Source organism: Pristiophorus japonicus, chromosome 16 (genome assembly GCF_044704955.1).
Source record: "Pristiophorus japonicus isolate sPriJap1 chromosome 16, sPriJap1.hap1, whole genome shotgun sequence".
Lineage (NCBI taxonomy): Eukaryota > Metazoa > Chordata > Chondrichthyes > Pristiophoridae > Pristiophorus > Pristiophorus japonicus.
Window position 1 is genome coordinate 128,728,632 of NC_091992.1, and position 22,379 is coordinate 128,751,010.

The window sequence follows — 22,379 nt, forward strand, 5'->3', positions numbered from 1 at the left end:
TGGCCAATTTGTATGCCACTTCCTTGGCTTTAATACTATCCCTGATTTCCCTTGATAGCCACGGTTGAGCCACCTTCCCTTTTTTATTTCTATGCCAGACAGGAATGTACAATTGTTGTAGTTCATCCATGCGGTCTCTAAATGTCTGCCATTGCCCATCCACAGTCAACCCCTTAAGTATCATTCGCCAATCCATCTCAGCCAATTCACGCCTCATACCTTCAAAGTTAGCCTTCTTTAAGTTCTGGACCATGGTCTCTGAATTAACTGTTTCATTCTCCATCCTAATGCAGAATTCCACCATATTATGGTCACTCTTCCCCAAGGGGCCTCGCACAACGAGATTGCTAATTAATCCTTTCTCATTACATAACACCCAGTCTAAGATGGCCTCCCCCCTAGTTGGTTCCTCGACATATTGGTCTAAAAAACCATCCCTTATGCACTCCAGAAAATCCTCCTCCACCGTATTGCTTCCAGTTTGGTTAGTCCAATCTATGTGCATATTAAAGTCACCCATTATAACTGCTGCACCTTTATTGCACGCACCCCTAATTTCCTGTTTGATGCCCTCCCCAACATCACTACTACTGTTTGGAGGTCTGTACACAACTCCCACTAACGTTTTTTGCCCTTTGGTGTTCTGCAGCTCTACCCATATAGATTCCACATCATCCAAGCTAATGTCCTTCCTAACTATTGCCTTAATCTCCTCCTTAACCAGCAATGCTACCCCACCTCCTTTTCCTTTTATTCTATCCTTCCTGAATGTTGAATACCCCTGGATGTTGAGTTCCCAGCCCTGCTCATCCTGGAGCCACGTCTCCGTAATCCCAATCACATCATATTTGTTAACATCTATTTGCACAGTTAATTCATCCACCTTATTGCGGATACTCCTTGCATTAAGACACAAAGCCTTTAGGCTTGTTTTTTTAACACCCTCTGTCCTTTTAGAATTTTGCTGTACAGGGGTCAGTATTGTGTGGCGGGGGCAGGTTGGTAGAGAACTTTTGTCTTACGAATATTTAGTGTAAGACCCATGTTCTCGTACGCTTCAGTGAAAGTGTTGACGATGGTTTGGAGTTCGACCTCTGAGTGTGTGCAGATGCAAGCGTCATCTGCATCATCATCATCATAGGCAGTCCCTCGGAATCAAGGAAGACTTGCTTCCACTCTTAACGTGAGTTCTTAGGTGACTGAACAGTCCAATATGAGAATCACAGTCTCTGTCACAAATGGGACAGATAGTTGTTGAGGGAAGTGGTGGGTGGGACTAGTTTGCCGCACGCTCTTTCCGCAGCCTGCGCTTGATTTCTGCATGCTCTCGGCGACGAGATTCGAGATGCTCAGCGCCCTCTCGGAGACGCTTCCTCCACTTAGGGCGGTCTTTGGCCATGGACTCCCAGGTGTCAGTGGGGATGTTGCACTTTATCAGGGAGGCTTTGAGGATGTCCTTGTAACGTTTCCGCTGCCCACCTTTGGCTCGTTTGCCGTGAAGGAGCTCCGAGTAGAGCGTTTGCTTTGGGAGTCTCGTGTCTGGCATGCGGACTATGTGGCCTGCCCAGCGGAGCTGATCGAGTGTGGTCAGTGCTTCAATGCTGGGGATGTTGGCCTGACCGAAGACGCTAATGTTGGTGCATCTGTCCTCCCAGGGGATTTGTAGGATCTTGCGGAGACATCGCTGGTGGTATTTCTCCAGCGACTTGAGGTACATGGTCCATGTCTCTGAGCCATACTATACTGTAATTCGATGACAGAGGATGGGACGACCTTGGTCTGGACTGGAGGCAACAGCGGTTGAACAGTTTCCAGTTTGTTCTGTAGATTAGCTCCATTCCAATGGGGAGCTTACTGAGGGTGAGAGCTAGGAAGATCGAGAAGAGCGTTGGTGCAATGACACAACATTGCTTGACCCCGGCCCCTACGTGGATTGGATCTGTAGATCCATTGGTCAGGATCACCGCTTGCATGTTGTCGTGAAGCAGGCAGAGGATGGTGACAAACTTTTGAAGCTAGATGAATTTGAGGACGACACTCAATAATCCCTCATGGTTGACAGTGTTGAAGGCCTTTGTCAGGTCAAAGAAGGCCATATGCTGTTCCCCGCATTTCTCTTGTATTTGACACGCGGTGAAGATCATATTAAGGCATAGCACAACAACCGAATGCAAAGAACAAATCTGTGACCACCTGCTGCGTAAAACCAACTAAAACCATTATTAGGTGAAGCCAAAGTGCCTAATTCCTTTCTTTGGCATTGAGGAAATTAGTTTTCAGCCAACACACACCGTTCAGGGTATTCATTCTTCACTTGGGTTTCAAGAGACCTTGCAAGGAAAATAGTTCATTTTATCAGTCACAAAACAGATTGAGCTATAACAATATGATTTTTCCAATGCTCTTCGGACTCCAAGCTTCTATAAACTTCAACTCATTCAAAACTCTGTTGCCTGCATTCCATCCCACACCAAATCCCATTCACCTACCGCTCTGCCCTTTCAGACCTACATAACAACAACAACTTGTATTATAAAGTGCCTTTAACGTAGTGGAACATCCCAAGGTGCTTCACAGGAGTATTATGAGACAAAAAATTTGACACCGAGCCACACAAGAAGAAATTAGGACAGCTTGGTTAAAGAGGTAGGTTTTAAGGTGTGTCTTAAAGAAGGAAAGAAAGGTAGAGAGGTTGAGGCAGGGAGTTCCAGAGCTTGGGGCCCAGGCAGCTGAAGGCACGGCCATCAATGACTGAGCGATTATAATCAGAAATGCTCAAGAATTAGAGGAGCGCAGACATCTCGGGGGGTGGGGTGGGTGGGGGGGTTGTGGGGCTGGAGGAGATTATAGAGATAGGGAGGGGCGAGGCCATTGAGGGATTTGAAAACAAGGATGAGAATTTTGAAATCGAGGCGTTGCTTTACTGGGAGCCAACATAGGTCAGCGAGCAGAGGGATGATGGGTGAGCAGAACTTGGTGCGAGTTAAGACACGGGCAGCCTAGTTTTGGATCACCTCAAGTTTACGTAGGGTAGAATGTGGGAGGCCAGCCAGGAGTGTGTTGGAATAGTCAAGTCAAGAGTTAACAAAGGCATGGATGAGGGCTTCAGCAGCGGATGAGCTGAAGCAAAGGTGGCGACGGGTGATGTTACTGAGGTGGAAATAGGCGGTCTTAGTTATGCTGCGGATATGTGGTCGAAAGCTCATTTCAGGGTCAAATATGACACCAAGGTTGCGAACAGTGTGGTTCAGCCTCAGACAGAAGTTGGGGAGAGAGATGGAGTCAGTGGCTGGGGAATGGAATTTGTGGCGGGGACCGAGAACAATGGCTTCAGTCTTCCCAATATTTAATTGGAGAAAATTTCTGCTCATCCAGAACTGGATATCGGACAAGCAGTCTGACAATTTGGAGACCGTGGAGGGAACGAGAGAAATGGTAGTTCCCAGTCCCTCAACGCCTCCAATTTAAAATCCTCACCCTTGTTTTTAAATCCCTTCATGGCCTCGCCCCTCTCTATGTAACCTCTTCCAGCCCACAATGAAAAATGCAAGAGCTTTTTTTTTTTGGTTATGTGACAGGAGCAAATTATGCGAGTATTGCATATCTGCAATTATTTCCAAGGATTCACATTTGAAAAAGCTTGGAAGAGGGTCTTCTTCACAAAAGCTAGAAAAAGTAAGCAGAAATAGCTTTTTAAAAGCCAGTTAGATGACAGAACTGGCAATGAGATCTGACAATCTATTAACAAATGATGGAATCATATAACAGTAAGTGCAGATTTCCATCCATTTTAAGAAATTTGAGCGTTACGAATGGATTTCATATCCAGTCAGCTCCTCTTGAAGTTCACCTTCTGCACTACATCCTTGGACCTTCTAACAGGTATTTAATTTACCTATCAAGCAAAAGCTTTCAAGTTCCTGTGTGTGTAATGTCCCTTAATGGAAACTTACATTTCATAAGGAAAGTAATTTTAAAGTATCTGTTGGCGGAATAGCCCGTTGTCACAAAATAATGGGTACGTTTTGATTTAATATGCTGCTCTCCGAGTCGGAGAATGGTGCTGGGAGAGAAAAAAAACTAAATCAACGGGAAAACGCTTCCCCTGTCCCACATTACAAAGAGGGGAAAATTAAATAGCATCAATTACATACTACGTAATACTAGTGCCCCCTGACAGAAGGTATACTGGCTAATTTAATAGAGCATATTTATGTTAAGCTATATATTCCTTGCTTCATGGGTTCCTTGCTTAAGAATTCATAGCAACACATTGCTATTAAGAACTAGTTGGTTTATTATTATTAACAAAGGTTTATCACACTACATATTACCAGTTCATCCACCAGGCTCACAACCACCTGCCTCATTGTGGACACCCTGAACCCAGCTGGCTGGGGTTTTATTGAGTTTTGTGAACATCATGTGATTGGCTAAGCCTCTCACAACTCAACAGCTCTACAAACCTGTGAGCATACTCACTGGTGCATATATTACACTTGGCAACAAGATCAAACCAAAAACACTTCAACTGAAAATAAAAGTGTCTTTAGGTATCCTGTATCTTAATAAAAGGATAACTTACCTTTTGCCCACTCCTCCAGTATAGGGATGGACTTCTATTTACACAGTGCCTTTCAGGTCCTCAGGATATCCCAAGGTGCTTCACAACTAACTGTTAAAGCGTTGTCATTGTTAATATATAGGCAAATATAGCTCCCAGTTGGCACACAGCAAGGTTCCACCAACAGCAATGAGAAAAACGACCAGTTAATCCATTTTTTGGAAGTGTTGGTTGAGGGATCGATGTTGGGCCGGACACCATAGTACATGGTCTGATTCGGAGCCTGAGGGTCTATCAATTGATAGGAAAAGAACAAAGGGTGGTGTTTGACCATGGAATTTATCATTTCACTCCCACAGAGTTGACTTTTCCAGGAATCCTAGCCCTGTCCACACAAAAGGAGAGGGTCCATTTAGCATCTACGCGGCACGAGATTTTGAATGCAGAGACATCTTGAATTAGGTGAAATTCTAAGAATAGCTTAGGTAATAATTTGTTAACATGGACAAGTTATTAACTTGTCCATTAACCCTCCTCAGTGAAATGAAAGCTGGTGACAGCAGCTTTAAGTATGTAGTAGCAGCAATAGCCTGAAAGGATAAACAAGCCAAAGCATTTTATTTGAAAAATTCTATTAAACTGACCAGATCATGAGAACATGAAGATGCTAGGAGAGTTGAATATTTTTTTTAAACTGTGAAATTGAAGCAAGTTAAGAGATTCTTTATTTTGAACCAAGGAAAGAGGAAACACCAAGCTAATTAACATTTAAGCTAAACATAATGATCGATGACTTCACATTAAGCTCATTTAGGGAATAGGCTGCCACTTAATACCGAATGTTAGAGAAAGTAAAAAATTGCAATTTAATAGTTGCAAAATTAGATTGACTGAATAGCCTTATTTTTAGATTAAATCCTAAAGCAATTCAGGATTTGTAAATTGTAAAAGATAATCGGGGCCCTGACCCACACAACACAGTTTCAAAATCACGACCATCGTTTCAAAAGGCAAATGTTTACATCAGGTTTACAAAAAGAAAATCACGAGATTTCAGCCTCTTCAACTTGCCATCGGTATCAAGCAGCCCAAGCTCTCTGCGTTGAAATAAAAGAAAAGGGAGCACTGGAAACTAACAAAAGCCCAAGCTGAACATATTCTGTGAACATTGCTCCTGTGGGCTCTGATCTTTTATGGTTACATTCCTAAAAAGAACTTAAAACCCCAAGCATCCTACATCACTGCTTTTCATTTGGAAAATGAAAACAGACAAATACCCGATCAGCTCTAATTTTAGAAATTTGACCAGCAATTGAAGGTTGGTGACCATCACCCAGCAGCCAAATACATGAATTTTCCAGCAAAGATCCCTGCAGAGTGATCATGACCATTGGCCGATTTATTTCCCCCCTCTTGCCTAGAGGTGGTGTAATGTGTCACATTGTAGTCTTTGCATTCCCTGTAATGGCTCTCCCCCAATGCTCACTTGGTCACCTCTGGTGTACTCAGGGCACCATCCTCGGTTTTATCATTAATGTCCCTTGGCAATATCATCCAAAACACAAGGTCAGCTGCCACACTCTGCTCGATCCCAGTTTGCTTCATCAACCTGAAGACCACTGCAATTCTCTCCAATTGTGTATTCCGCTACCATAGATATCTATACACTTAGGCCTTAGACTCCATCAACCTCACTGGTTGCCACCTCGTTAGGCTTGTGAAATGTAGAGCTTTGGTGTACTGCTTGGTCAAGAATTCAGCTTTTTCCACCACATCCAATGGCCAGGATTGTCTTTTGCCATCTCTGAAACACCAACTCTTCTACAAAAACTTTAATCCGTGCCTTTATAATCTCTACATTCAATTTCTCCAAAAGAAGTCAGGGCTGACCTGACTTATACTTGCACAAATTGCAATTCATCTAGAATGTTATTTTCTGCAGTCACCCACACAAAATCCTGTAACACCCCCCACCCCCACCCCCATCCTCACCAAATCAACTTTCAAATGCCCCCAGGGTTTCACTCCACCCTACCGCAGCATAATCTCCTCTCACTATACACCCAAGCTTTGCTTCTCTCCTCTCTGCTGCTCCTTTAGTAACCACAATACCCATATTACTGGAACTGCTGAAACATACAAAATTCTGAAGGGGATTGACAGGGTACATGTTGAGGTTGTTTCCCCTGGCTGGAGAGTCTAGAACCAGGGGCCACAGTCTCAGGCTAAGGGGTCAGCCATTTAAGACAGATGAGGAGGCATTTCTTCACAAAGGGTTGTGAATCTTTGGAATTCTCTGCCCGATAGGGCTGTGGATGCAGAGTCTCTGAATATATTCAAGGCCAAGGAAGATGGGCAGGAAAGTGGAGTTGAGGGCGATGATCAGATTGAGTGGCGGAGCAGGCTCGAGGGGCTGTATGGCCTACTCCTGCTTATGTTCTTAACTCCCTCCTTCAACATCACCACCTCATTATCTGCATTTAAAAGGCCTCCACTTCCACTCCTAACCTCTCTTTTCCCTCTTCTATTCAATTACTGCACTTTGTCTACTGTCTCAAAAGCACGCAGATGTATTTCAGATACTTCCATTGTTTTAGCTCTGGGCTAATAATTCCAATCTATTCGGTAAGAAACATAATTCCAGAACAGACAAAAATACTAGTTAGTACAATGGCCTCACAGTAACTGCAACCAAGTGCCTCCTATTAATTATATTCTGAGAACACAACACAGGCATCCATTACCTTGTAGAGACTATCCAGTTCAAGCACCGAGTTCTAGAACCTTGCAGCAAATCTGCATAGAGTGACCCAGATTCATCAAGTAGGTAAGAAAAGAAAAAGGAGTCTTCACTCTGAAGGCATCATCCAGATAATGGAGCAGCATTGAACACATAGGGGTGGAAGAGACACAGAACAACTCCCCTTTAAGATATTTATCATGGGACATCACCCACAGTCTGCATCTCATACAAGGCAATACATTAATACATTACATTAAGAATACAATACATTAAGAAAACATAACAGGTCTATCAACATTTGCAGGGCAAACATTTTGGGGTGTAGCTCCTACATCAGAACTGAAAGATAAAAGCAAAATACTTAAATGGAACAAAAGAAAAGGGAAACAAAAAAGGATAAATGCTCAAATGGATTCCATTCATTAGCTGGAATGAGGTGAAAAGTAATGGGAGTGTCTTAAAGGCATAAATGTAAAAAGCAGGAAAATAGCTAAACTTGTATTTATATATTTTTGTTCCTGAGATGTGGGCATCAGCAAGGCTGGCATATTGCCCATTCTGAATTGCCCTGAAGATGGTGGTGGTGACAACTGAGTGGCTTGCTGGGCCATTTCAGAAAGCAGTTCAGGGTCAAGCACATTGCTGTGGGCCTGGAATCACAGGCCAGACCGAGGCAAGGACAGCAGATTTTCTTCCCTAAAAAGACATTAGTGTACCAGATTTTTTTTTTTTTTTTTTTTTAAAAACAATCTGGTAGTTTCATGATCACCATTACCTGATCCTAGCTTTTTATTCCTGTCTGAATGGAGGGGCTCAAAGGCAGGAAAATCACTAAACTTGCATTTATACAAGCACCCATTAACATTAAAACATCTCAAGGCACAGAGTGTTATAAAACAAAATTTGACCAAGCCACAAGGAGATTAGAGCTGAAGTATTGGTTAAGAGTCTTGAGACAGAGGCAGATATGTTGAGGGGGAATGCCAGAACTTAGGGCCTTGGCAGCTGACCTCACAGCCACCAATAGTGGAGCAATTAAAAAAAAAATCAGGGTTGTTCTATAGGCCAGAATTTGAGTGCAGATATCCAAGATTGTGGGTCTGGAGGAGATTAAACAGGGAGGACGAGGCCAAGGAGGGATTTGTAAACAGAGAATTTTAAAGTTGGTTACTTTGCATTAATTTCCCCTTCTCCTCCCTCCCCCTCCCAGTTGTAACAAATTTTAAAAAGGCAATATTGGAGAATGTAACAGCCAGAGAAAGGAAAACTTGGTTAACAATCTGCTTGAGCATTTACAGTAGGATACACACCCATGATGTTTAGATCAGAGGGCTGCAGAATTCCCAGGAAAATTAGACCTGCAATTTGCATGGAGTTGTTAAGGATAATGAAAAAGTCAGAATAGAGATCAGATCATTTCCCTCCACCAGTTGAGAACAATCTACTCAGTATGTCTATTCAAGATTCATTGTAGCCCATCTCTAGTGTAGTAGATGCCCAGGAATTAAACTAGTTTGATAGGAACAATGCATCCAATTGTTACAAAATCTGAAGTACAGTACTAATGTAATTTCCAGGATATTTGCAGCAAGACTGCTCTCCAGCTAGTATTTGCCTACTGAAATGCCTATTTACCCTGGTGCTGTGATTTCAAAGATTTCACCACAAACTACACAAATCTGGCTTTAAAAAGCACTGCTCAAATTTGAGCAGAAAGATTTGCGCTATTCTACAGCCTAAAGGCCAAAATGATATTGGCCCTTGACTATTAATTTCCTCTCCCAAATGTATCGCACTTCTCTGCATTAAATTGCATTTGCCACCTAGCTGCCCATTCTACCAACTTCAAATCTCAAGGTCCACTTTGCCAAACCTGCTACCCAGTTCTGATTGCAAGGGTCTTGAACCCAAAATGTCAATTGACTTTCTTCCACCAGATGCTGTCACAGTATTTCCAGCTTAGTTTTGATATTATGCTCCCACAATGTTATGGTCTATTCAATTAACCACTACATTCTCAGCAGAGAAGGGGTGGAAGAGATTACCAAATCACAGCAAGGAAAGGAAGGCTCCTCACCTGAAATGCACCAACTTGAATTGAGAACATTTGGTAGCATCTGCAGAATCACTACCCTACAGGTTAGTCCCTTGAGAAAATGGAAGGGGAAGTATATTAACCAATTTTCAGCACAGTCCGTCAATAACTTACAAGTTCAAGCTTGCCCAGAGTACACTGCTTGTCCCAGTCACAACAATTTCCTCCCAAATTGGATGAGACTTTGAAACAAAATCCATTGTTGGATAGTACAAGTCCACTCACCTGGAGTTCAGGTCACTAATCAAGCAACTAAAGATATAGCATCTTAAGCAGCCAGCCCATTTGTGGCCTACATGTTACCCTCAATTCTTGGTTGCATTTGGTCATTACTAATGGAGTTTAGCCAGAGACAATTTTGAAAAGACAACTTTGATTTGTTAAAGACTTTAATGTTTTATTTGAAACCAAAAGGCAAGTGTTTGAACAGGGTGTGCCAATGCACCCAAGGTGGCAAAAAAGTACAGATACAAAGACATTAAAAGTATTTACATTCTAGCAAAATGTAACTACAAAAGTTTACACAGACAGGCAGTGCTTCAGTTTTATACAAATGTACATAAAGAAAATTCAAGTTTTAAGTGTCAGGTGCTAGACTAAGTTTGACAGTCAGTTGAGGAAAAAGGAAATGACTGAGTAGATTAAAAACCTAGCCAACATTGATGGCATATTAGATAGTCAGTTATTCAAAAGCCAAAGGGTGCAGTGGGGTCATCAGTCTGAAAAGTAAAAACCTCTTCAGTGGCATCTGGCACAACATTCTGGTCTTCATCCTCCACCTAGGAAGAGAACATTAATGATGGTTTAGCTTATATAGAATTGGTGCATTTTCTATACTATAGCTTACTTCACATCTTACTCTAGTTTAAATCAAAATCCACAATGCAAAACCTTACTCTGGTCTCCAGTAACTACAGCAGTTCAGGAGTTAGGCATCACCAATGCATGTGCTGGCAACAGAAATGAGCTGGTGGAACCTTGGTGAAAGGACTGCTTGATCAGGATTAATTAGTTCTCATGGAAAGTCTGTTCCAACCTCTAGATTTGTGCTTCTAGAGCAGAGACTGAGCAACTTGTCCCACATGCACAACTTTGAGTACAAAACATTAGATAGCCCTGTTTTTTTTTGTATTTTTTTTAGGGCATTAAAATTCCATGTTTTACAAGTGCCCCCTATAAAAGGGGAGGGGGACATTAAAAACCCCAGCAATTAAAACAAATTAAACTTTAAAACATAAAATCAAATTAAAATTTGGTTGCTGGGAGTGATGCACTCCAGTCCCTCCGGCGCCCACTTCTCACGGAAAGCCACGAGCGTACCGGTGGACCCACACCCACAATACTTTCATTAGTCAGCACCTGAAGCTAATTATCCAAGTAGGACCTAGTTCTGTTAGCCTGTATTGACACTAGCTCAGCACAGAAACCAAGTAAAAGTCATGTCCCTTCAACATGGAGCTCACCAGCAATACCTTCTATTTAGTTTAATTCCTTTACCACTCATTTAATTTCAATACATTAAATTTTAAGATTACAATTCACCAGCAATAAAATGGATTGAAAAACTAGACGCAACATCTCTAGTACATACCTCTTCAGAAAAGTATTTCTCAATCAGGTTCAGGGAAGCTTTGTACACTAGTTCATTTTCATGGGACTGGAGCGCTTCAATCTTGTCCAGACCCCCACATTCTTCTATCATTAGACAAAGCTTCTCGGTTTCATCAACTTTTTCTGCAGTCTGGAGTAAACAAATATAGCAATCTGAAAACTAGGCTGGATGTACAAACAGACTTCCTGTCAATACCACCTTAATCTGAACACTTCAAAAGGTTGCAAGTTATGGGGATGGCTGATCATTCCTTCTAGTTTGCTGTGCTCATGCAAGTTGAATTACAATCTAATTTTGCCATTTGGCCCAATTAAATGAGCAGTTTTGTAGTTCATTGACCCTATTGCTCAGCTATTCAATGGGGCATATTTTAGCCTCTTGAAAGTACCAGCATACCACTTAGTATACAAAGTTTCCTGTGCAGTACATAGACAAGATCAAGCTAGTTTATCCTTGCACAACAGATCAGAACAAAAATCTATGTGGGTTTAATTTGAAATTAGTGATTAGCTGAATAACCAGGATGTAACAGAGGTTTGAATACACTAAACCAAATTCCATTAAGCCCTTTCTAGTATACCAATATGCTATTTAACAAAACCAAAAGCAGTTCAACTTGCCATAAGAATTTTACTTGATCACATTAACCAGTGCACTAAAATAGCACCAAATTATATTTCAGCATTATGTTATGGTAATGCAGCTTCATAACTTGCCCAGCTACAAAGAGGCCAGATCCTGGTTCCCCATATGACCACAATTGGCTATTAGGTACCCAAAAGTGGACATAAAGCACAGGGAATTCATACCAATTAATGAAAAATTGCCTAGTTAGGTATATTTGACTCCATACATGCAGTCCCACCCAGTGGCTATGACATAGTAAACATGCTATTGCACTCAGTTAATCTTACCAGGAAGACATTAGTAATAGCATCTAAAATGACTTGGATAGTCTTGCAGTCTTTGACTGATAACAGGGCCAATAATGGTTCAACAACTCCAGCTTGAACAAGGAAGATGATTTGTGGAATTGTACCACCACTGGTGTAGTTAGTCACAGCCCAGACAGCTTCCTTCTGTGATTTAAAGTCACCCTGTGAAATAAGAAAAGAAAAAAAAGTTACAAGTTGATATAAATGCTATGCAATACAAAAAGGCAATGCATCCTTTAGATACACAGCAGCCAGAGTAATCCAGTAGTGGGAATGGATAGTTTGGTGACAGAACCTCAATTTAACATCTCATCTGAAATATAGCACACTTCTTGACTGCAGCACTGCACTGAAATGTCAGGATAGATTGTATGCTCAGGTCTCTGCAATGGAGTTTGCTACCCACTGAGCCCCCATATCCAGTCACACCCAATACCTGGTCCAGTTAAGCTGATTAACCAAGATGTTAATTGTGGGAGAGTTCATTTGGTGCCACTAAATATGATGCAGGTAGTAGAGTCTGCTTTGTTGGAGTCACTGCTCAACACTTGAGCACAATGTTACCAGTCAGTGGTCATCTAGGCTGAGCATGCAATGGTGTTTTGGATTTGTGAGGATTGGCCTCTGACAAGGCTCAAATCAGGAGTGTGCTGAAATACCCACAATCACTGCTCCCTTAACATATCTGGGAACTGATTTGAGGGGGATTACTCTGGCACAGAGCAACCTGATTTTACAAAGCTGTGTGTTTTCAAAATCTGAACTGCCTAGTCTCAGGAGCTTAGAGAAGGTGAGCCCAAGAGTTTATGGGCATAGGGAAACTGATGAATTCATGTATTGTTGTGATTAGTCTGACTGCATCTCAGAAGTGTCATTTGTCTTCTGTAGAGGATAATTCATGGGACATGATTTCAGTAAGGGTTTTTAACAACCCATGTCATTTAACTAAATTTGGGTGGAAAAAAGTGCACCTTTTAGATCCTAGGGATCACAATCACCACTTGACTGAACAAGAGTATTTAGTGGAAACTTAAATTGTGACCTGAAGGAAGGCTCAGATAATTCCTAGTTAGAAAGTTTAATGATACTAGGGTTGGACAACTGAAGGGATCATCTCCTGCCTGAAATAGTTAAGTTAGTATGCAAGGATGTTCTTAACTACATGCCTGGATTTGAGCAATAAATTCTAATGCTGGGGATTGGTTCCCAGCCATTAGACTATACAATTAATAAATTTATATAGTGCCTTTAACATAGTAAAACATCCCAAGGCACAAACCAGATAAATTTGACAGCCACAAAAAAAATAAAGCTTGGTTAAAGAGGTATGTTTTAAAAGGAGCATCTTAGGAGGAAAGAGGGGTTAGAGACAGAGGTTTAGGGAAGGAGTTCCAGAGCTCTGGCCCAAACAGCCTAGCCACAGATGGTGGAGCAGTTATAGTGAGGGATGTTCAAGAGGGCAGAATTTGAGGAGCACAGTTGAGGCTGAAAGAGGAGATAGGGTGGGGCAAGGCCATGGAGTGATTAGCCAAGGCGACATAAACATGACTCACCTTTCTAAGCAATTGAATGAGGGGTGGAACCAGTCCACTGTCAATAACTGCTTGGATTTGTTCTGGCTTCCCAGCTGTAATGTTGGAAATTGTCCAGGCAGCTTCCTTTTGGATATTGCTCTTTTTGTGGACAAGCAGAGCACCAAAGAAGTTCAGCACACCAGAGTCCAGCACAGCCTGTGTCTGGTCATCTGTGCCAGTCACTATATTGCCCACTGCCCTCAGCCCAGGAGTCTGAAACAGAGGATTGGTTTAGAGATCTGAAAAAACATGTGCATGAGTGAGTGAGTAAGTACCACCAGTACACTATTTTATTCCAACTCCCTAATTCTCCACTGTACACACTAGCCCCAAGAACTAGCTCAAAATATTCAAGCCCCAACCTTCCCCCAATAGGATAATCCAGTTATTCAAGTATTTCATTTACTTCCAGGACCAAGAATTAGTATGTATCCAACACTAATTATCACTGCAGTCCCAAGACCAATTCCTTTAGTGTCACCAAGGTAGCCACCCAATGGCCTTTAGACAAGTCAGTCACATTACTGAAAAGTCCATGACTTAATTGACTACATAATTATAATAAGTACACAATTACATCACTTTTGATTTGTCAGTTCATCGATGCAAGTCACCCGAAGAAGTTATGTTCAGCTAGATTGGCTTTTACAATGAAAAAACTGACAATTTCCTATCCAAAGTAGGAAAATATATCCACTTAAATAGTAAAAACCTCCCAATTCTGCAAATCCTACTTTAACAATCCATAGTGCAGCTCATTGGCATATTCTTGAGTGGCTATCAAGTCACTTAGAATGAGAGCCCTTGTAAGCACAGATCTCTGCTGATTTACTTACCACAACACCACTTTGTGGTTATGATTCTCATTTAACTTACCACTATCGATAGTTCATCAGATGCCAGAAGCTGCACCAAGTGTGGCACCACCCCAGTACACACCACCACATCAATGCGGTCATTGGAACCGTCTGTTAGATAAGAGATAGCCCAGCATGCATCTGCAAGAACTTCTTGGTCATCATAATGTAGCAGACGTACAAGAGTTGGCAGAATCTGCTTGATTGCTTCTATTGGTGGAGATGGGCTCTTGTTACGGCAGAGATTGGACAATGTCCAAGTTACATTTCGCAGATAGCTAGACTGGAATGAGTAGATAGATATTAGACATGCACCATTGATAAGGAGCCCAATGCTAACATGTGAAAAGGTGTTCACATTTAAAATGTGAACACAATAGGTTACTTCAGGTGGCAGATACAATGCTTAGCAAGAAAACTCATTTCTATCTAGTAGTTTTGGCTTCAATTTTCCCCAATGTCTTAAAAAAAAAAAGAGCAGGAGTAGGCCACTTGGCCCCTCAAGCCGTTTAAGATCATGGACTCAGCTCCACTTCTCTGCCTGCTCCCCATTTAAAAAACTCAAATCTGTCTATCTTCTGCTTTAATGACCCAGCCTCTACAGCTTTCTGTGGCGGAGAATTACATAATTTTACAACCCTCAAGAAATTCTTCAATTTTAAATGAGCAGCCCCTTATTCTGAGACTATGCCCCCTAGTTTTAGTTTCCCCCATGAATGGAAATATCCTCTGCATCCACCTGGAGTTTCCTCAACTTTCAATAAGATCACATTCTTCTGAACTCCAATTGAGTATAGGCCCAACCCATCTTAAGTCAACCCCCTCATCTGGAATCAACCCAGTGAACCTTCTCTTAACAGCCTCCAAAGCAAGTATAGGCCTGTGAGACCACCACAGATTGTGGCTAGAGAGCGCTGGAGCACTGGGCCCTGGAACATTGTGGCAGAGGTGCAACGAATGAGGGTAGAGCCCAGAAGAGCCAAAGCCCCAGGGTTAGCACAGGCCAACCCACACTGCAATGTGCGTGCAAAAGGTCCATGCAGCAGAGCAGGTCTCTAGTCGTGCTGGTTAATCCTTGCCATGTTAAAATCCATGCACAGGCATCTTCCACCCCCTCAACTGGAGTTCAGGACTGGAACATCAGGTCCTTCATTGAAACATCTGAACTCACAGAAGCAAGTCATCCTTGTTGGAGGGACCGCCTATGATTCTTCCTTAATTAAATACAGACCAAAACTGTACACAGTACTCTAGGTATGACCTCACCAATACCCTGTATAGTTGTAGCAGGACTTTTGCTTTTATACTCTTATGCCCCTTGGCAATAAAGGCCAACATTCCATTTGCCTTCCTGATCACTTGCTGTACATGCATACTAACTGTTTCATGCACAAGGATCCCCAGGTTTCTGTACTGCAGCACTTGCAATTACTCTCCATTTAAGTTATAATTTGCTTTTCTATTTTTTCTGCCAAAGGTGACTATCCTCAAATTTTCCCACATTATACTCCATCTGCCAAATTTTTGTTCACTCATTTAGCCTGTCTCTATCTCTGCAGATTGTGTCCTCAATTTTCTTTCCCACCCAACTTTGGGCCATCAGCAAACTTGGCTACATTACATTTTGTCCCTTCATCAGTCATTAATATATAGATTGCAAATAGTTGAGGACCCAGCAGCACCCACTAGTCTGTCTGCCAACTGGAAAAAGAGCCATTAATCACAACTCTTGTGTCAATCCTCTAGCCATGCCAATATATTATCCCCAACCCAGTGAACTTTTATCTTGTGCAGTAACCTTGTGGCACATCAAATGTCTTTTAGAAATTCCAATACACCACATCCACTGGTTTCCCCCTGCTTGTTACATCCTCAACGAACTCCAGCAAATTTGTCAAACATGATTTCCTTTCATGGAATCATGCTTTTACAATGTCCCACTACTGCTTCCTTAATGGATATATAACAGATGTTAGACTAACTGGTCTATAGTGCCTGCTTTAAATAAAATAAATAAATAGGGGCATTACTTGAGGTTTTCCAATCTGCTGGGACTACCTCAGAATCCAGGGAATTTTGGTAGATTACAACCAATGCATCCACTATCTCCACAGCCACTTCTTTGAAGACCCTAGGATGTAAGCCATCAAGTCCAGGGGACTTGTCCACCTTAAGTCCATTATTTTACCAAGTACTACTATTGGGATGTTTGTCTTCTACACAGTGAAGAATACTAAATATTTGTTCAATGACTGCTATTTTCCTGTTCTCCATTATGAATTCCCAGTCTCATCCTCTGGGGCAGGGTGGGTGGGGGGGGGGGGGGAGGAGATGAACATTTATTTTAGCCTCTCCCTTTTTAATGTACCTGTAGAAACTTTTTTTATATTTTGCACTAGTTTACTTTCATACTTTTCCATTTATAATGTTTTTAAAATTTATTTTTTGCTGGCTTTTAAAAGTTTCCCCAATCCTCTGGCCTCCCAACTAGTCTTGGCCACATTGTATGCCATGGTTTTCAATTTGAAACCATCCCTTATTTCCCAAGTGAATTATAAAATATCTGCCATTCTTTAGTCTATTTCCCCAAGTCCACTTTAGCCAATTCTGCACTCATTAGTCTCTAATCCAACTTTCTCACCCTCCAACTGAATTTGATATTCAACCATGTTAGTCACTCATTCCTAGAGTATCTTTTACTATGAGATAATTTATTAATCCCATCTTATTACACAGTACCAGATCTAAGATAGCCTGCTCCCTGGTTGGTTCCACAACGTACTGTTCAAGGAAACTATCCCAGATACACTATGAACCAACTTCAAGGCTACCCTGGCCAATTTGCTTTGTCCAATCAATATAAAAGGTTAAAAATCACCCATGATTATTGCCATTCCTTTATTACTAGCCTCCATTATTTCATGATATATATGCTGTCCAACATGGGAACTACTGTTAGAGGGCCTATAGACTATGCACACGAGAGTTTTTCCCCCTGATCGCCACCCAAATAGATTCAACAGCTTGATCTGAGCCAATATAGTTTCTCACTAATCTCATCCTTTAACAGTGCTAACCCACCTCCTTTTCCTTTGCCTGATACCACTGAATATTTAGTTTCCAGTCCGGGGGGGGGGGGGGGGGGGGGGGGTGTAAGAGGCTGGAAAGTGAAGCATACAAGATATTCTGGCCAGCTGACAGAAGCCTGCACAAGCACCTTGCTGCTATTTAAGGCAGCAACTTACCAACATTATTAGAGTCTGTGCCAAAAGTCTATCCTGTAAACTAATTGGAAAGCCCCCCCCCCCCTTCATAGACATGGACAAACCAACCTTGCTGTTATTTCAAAGAGAACATCGACACAGTATATTACATTAAACTACAGCACAATTAAAGTTACCATGGCTACTTTGCATGAAACTGGAGACACCTCAGCCATGTAATTGCTAGTGGGCATGTTACTCAAACATCATACTATGACAGAGGCTCACCGATAGTGCAGATAAATCAGGAACAGCCAATAATGCTAGTAATGGCTCAATAGCTCCACATTTGATGACCAAGTCTCTGTAGTGTGATCCATCACCTGAAACAAATAGCTAGTTCATTCTCTGGACAAATTTAACAAAGTTGATTGTAAGCATTAAAAAGCTGAATAAGTAGCAATGTTTTAATGTCTGGCAGAATTTAGTTGTGTCCCTTATTTGAAAGGACAGCTTGTAATTAAGTTGCATATATTGGCATTTAAAGTATGTATGGAGAGTTAAATTTCCAGGAAAGGTGACTACAATGGCCCACAATGGATGCATGCTGGAAGACTGGATGGAGTTGCCATTTCCAAAATGGGAGACCCAGCAGCATAATTACAGGCCATTTAGTTTAACATCTATGCCAGCAAGTTTTGGAATCTTGAAAGATGAAATTACTATCTAGATGGAGATTTTGATCAGATCAGCTATGATCTTATTGAATGGCAGAGCAGACAAGGTTTCTTAGGAGGCCAATTTATTAAACTATTGCCACTCCAGTTGAAATCTAACAAAGTCTTAATTTGCTTGACTCTACCATCACATAATGGAGTCCCAACAACACTTCCAAGTGGCCTTTCACAAGTGTCACCAGTATCTGGGCACTAAAGGTGCAGCCAATCATGCACTGTCAGAGGGAGCACTGAATAGCCATTAAGAGTATAAATCCTGACTCTCCTGCCCCTCAGTCCCTAGCTGGAGAAAAATAAATTTCTACTAGTTAAAAATGTAGTCAAGTTATGACATAAAAGCTACACTGACAAGTCAATGAACATCTCTGCAATCATTCTACCCTGTTGATGTAATCATCATTACCTGCAATATTTCCTAACGCCCATACTGCTTGTTCACTGATGTGAGGATGTGGAGAAGCTAGCAGATTGATGAATGCTGGAATAGCACCACCATCAACAACAGCCTTGGTCTGATCAGAGGTTCCAGAAGCTATGTTGGTGAGGGCCCATGCAGATTCAAACTGGATGGGGCTGCAATCAAAATTCCCAAGGAATCCTACAAACTTGGGGATGAGTCCAGCCTGAATGATTTTGTCTATGGGAGGATGTTTCTCTCTAGACAGTAGCTTCCTAGAAGAAAAAAAACACAACAGTTAAGTTTGAAGACCCAAGACAGCATTACTATGCTGCCAATTAAGTCAACACAAGTGCTAAATATCACTCAATGAGAAGCATATGTATGTAGGTGTGCACACATGCATTGTGTGTGTGTCACTATGGTTGTAGAATCATCAGTTCTCTAGCTGGAAAGCAAGAGGAAACAAACAAACCAGACATTTCAAAGTTGTCTTTGAAATTCAGTAATATCCCAGGTTTTATCCCCATGGTCAGTAACTGACCTCAGTTTGGGGGGGGGGGGGGAGAAGAGGGGGAGTCAGTGTCCTGGCTAGAGGGGGGAAACAGATTTCATGTTCTAGATCAGACTTTTGCTAGAAAAAAAAAAAGTGTATGCTGTGGCCAATTAGGTATACACTGAAAACAGTGCAACAGTAGAAATTAGCCAGTTCAAGACCCAAAAAAAATACACTAGGCCAAGATTAATTGGGTAGGAAAATATGAAAACAGTAGACCAAGACACATACATAGAGAGCTAGAGTACAGCAGGGGGGGGGGGGGGGGGAGAAAGAAAGCAGGCAACTTTTGCTACAGCTATACAAAGCCCTGGTTAGACCACAGAACATTACCAGGGCTCCAAGGATTAAAATTACAGGAGATTAAGTAAACTAGGCTTTTATTCTCCATTCCAAAATAGAAAAAAAAAAGGTAAAGGGGAGATTTAATTGAAGTTTAGGATTTTGAACAGAGCTGGGACAAGCTTAAAAATCAGAGCCAGGCCATTCAAGAAAGTAGGGGTGGAACTCCCACAAAGAGCAGCAGGAGATGCTAGCTCAATTGGATAGAGTTAGGTTCATGGGACCTACTCTTTCTATTCCTGATCACAGCATGGCCATCAAACTGTGGTTTTATCAGTTGGAAGTGCAGAGTTTCAGATAATTACAGCTACAATCCAATCACGTCAGCAAGCTCCAAATAGTAGTAGTAGTCATCCGGATCTCCTACCCTGGTCTCTGGATAATCCCTCTAACCAGCTATCATCCCAAGTCCATCAGGCATCTGATTTTAGTGTGGGAGTACCTAGCCAGAGTGTGTGTGGGGTGGTGGGGGGGAGGGAAAAGAAAGGAAAGGGAACAACTTGTGCTTTGTGCCAGGGTAAAATTAGTCAACACTTAAAAAGGCAGGAGCTAATCAGGATTATGTGGTGTAGTCCAGATGGTATTACTGGAACTTTAACTGCATGGAGAGCAATTTCTAAAAGATGGAAATCACTGAGCAAATGGATGTTTGCTGGGGAACCTGTACTGAGATCCCTTGCTTCCTAGAGGTATTTGGACAAGTGGACAAAGACATTTTGCAGATGCCAAATTGAAGAAAGCAGAAGGATAGAGTCTTGAAACAGTGGAACCATATCTAGGTACCATGAAAGTTGATGAGCAACAAATGCAGCTTTACTAATCACCTAGCTCCCAAGATATGCACATGTAAACATTAGGGCATGGCTCAGTCACTTTTCTCCTAAAAAAAAAATCATTGGGCAGTCTGCACTCAAATGGCCACTTGGGTAAGTGGTAGATACAAATCCCCCTCCCCCACACCAGGATAAATTGGTCAAACCCAATTCCCTTCAACTAGAAACCACCATACCCACAGACAAGCCTCCATTGTAATCATACTGACATAGTCAGACCCAATTATGGTTATGTTATCTATGTTGAAGCAAGTGTCAGTTCTAGTTATCTGTAAAGCAAGGACAGCACAGCACATTGACTTAAAACACGGACGTTAAGAGGCATAAAAGCGAACGATTTTTACTGCTAGAGATTGATGTCTGAATGAGAACCTGGTGAGTTCTATTACTGGTGCCTGCATTGTGTAATTTAGCTTCAATTTTCGCACCTTTTTACTTTTATAGGACGTTCAGATGAAGTAAAAATATTCTCAAAAAAAGTTATCAGGAGGGGAAGTTCACCAATTCGAATGTATTTCTAGAACATAATCCATGTTACTAGTGATCAGTTATATCTATATCTAAATCTGCAATTAACATCCAACTCTAGGCTCTACGTTAAGTTTACAAAGGGCTATTAAAAGCTTTACACGACTTGGGAATTTTAAAAACCTTCAAAGTAACTCAACGCCGTCACCAGGAGATGGTCAACCCACTCTTACCTGGCAGCCTGCGTCGCCTGGAGTTGACTTTCCAAATAATTGCAGTGGATGCCTTGGATTATATCTTCCAAACTCATGTGCACCTGAAGATTTTTTTTAAAAATGTTAGTTGATGGTTATCAACGTCAAATCAAAATGTAATGCGATGTTATTGAAGTATACGGAACCTGGTTGTTCTTTTCCTGAAGGGGAGATAAAGCTTCATCGGGAAAACTGCTCACATTCCTCCTTTTAAACAGCTGATCGTCTTTTTTGGCTTTCCGCAGCTCAACGTTGGTTTCGATTCGCCTGCGCCTCAATTCCTTTAAACAGCAAGGGAGCAAAATTAGGCCAGACAACATACAACTGCTACTGCTACTGCAACGCGTAGAATACAACTTACATTGGCGTCTTTACCCCGGTTCTTAAACTTTATCAGGCGGGGAGAGGCGTTCTCGTTGGCCGTGGTTGACATCTTCCAACTTCGAGTAACTCGATCAAATCAACTCTACAAAATAGACAAGAACTCGATACATTGAATAACGTGGTTCACACGGTCAAGGCAAAAACAAGCAATTTCTTAAAATGAAAATTGAACTTCAGAAAGGTATTTTGCAAAAACAAACTTTTGCATCTAATTTAAAATAATAACTTAAAAGTTTCAGCACTTTAAAAAGTTGCCTGGTTAAACAATGAATAGTTTAAGTGAAAACTGAAAGATTTTTTTTTAAAAACATGCTTGCGGAAGTTACAATCGGACAAAGATTTACACAGCACAGTTTGAATGGGGTCTCACTTAGGGTTCTGTCACTAGAGTAGAACTTATTCTCAAAACTTTCCATCAATGCTATAGGAGAACAATAACTTTTTGATGGATACCTTTAACATACAAAATGACTTTGCAGTAAAGCTATTAGTTAGTACTCACAGAGGCTCCAGTCCTGCTGCACACACTCGCTCCAACACAACTGTGAGAGTTGCCGCCCCTGCGGCTATTTAAATTTCCCGCGTTGCTCCGCTCCTATTGGCTCATTCGATTCAAAGCACTTTCTCAATTGGCTGGTTTGAAAGAAGCCGAGAATGCAGCTGGCTGGATCACCGTGGCAACCGCGCAGCCAATCAGCTTGATGGTCATAAAAAATGCAACTCCGCGCAGAGCGCTGTCCTTGGAGAGTTCGCCTCTTCTTTGGTCTTTGTGCAATGTTCTGTCATACTCCTCACACTTCCCCTTTCTCCGCTTCTCCCATGTGG

The 22,379-nt window shown here is 41.7% G+C and overlaps 1 protein-coding gene across 1 annotated transcript; it reads right to left on the reverse strand.

Annotated features, from left to right (window-relative positions):
- Window positions 1-9,773: 9,773 nt before the first annotated feature.
- On the reverse strand, window positions 9,774-22,093 carry kpna2 (karyopherin alpha 2 (RAG cohort 1, importin alpha 1)). The gene is made up of 11 exons (XM_070857870.1): window positions 22,057-22,093; window positions 21,532-21,636; window positions 21,317-21,451; window positions 21,150-21,232; window positions 18,724-18,992; window positions 17,872-17,966; window positions 14,400-14,663; window positions 13,503-13,736; window positions 11,929-12,111; window positions 10,994-11,143; window positions 9,774-10,181 (listed from the first exon to the last, which is right to left on the reverse strand). Exons 2-11 carry the CDS (start codon window positions 21,601-21,603, stop codon window positions 10,089-10,091), a joined length of 1,578 nt encoding a protein of 525 aa, XP_070713971.1. The 5' UTR covers window positions 21,604-21,636; window positions 22,057-22,093; the 3' UTR covers window positions 9,774-10,088.
- Window positions 22,094-22,379: the final 286 nt, after the last annotated feature.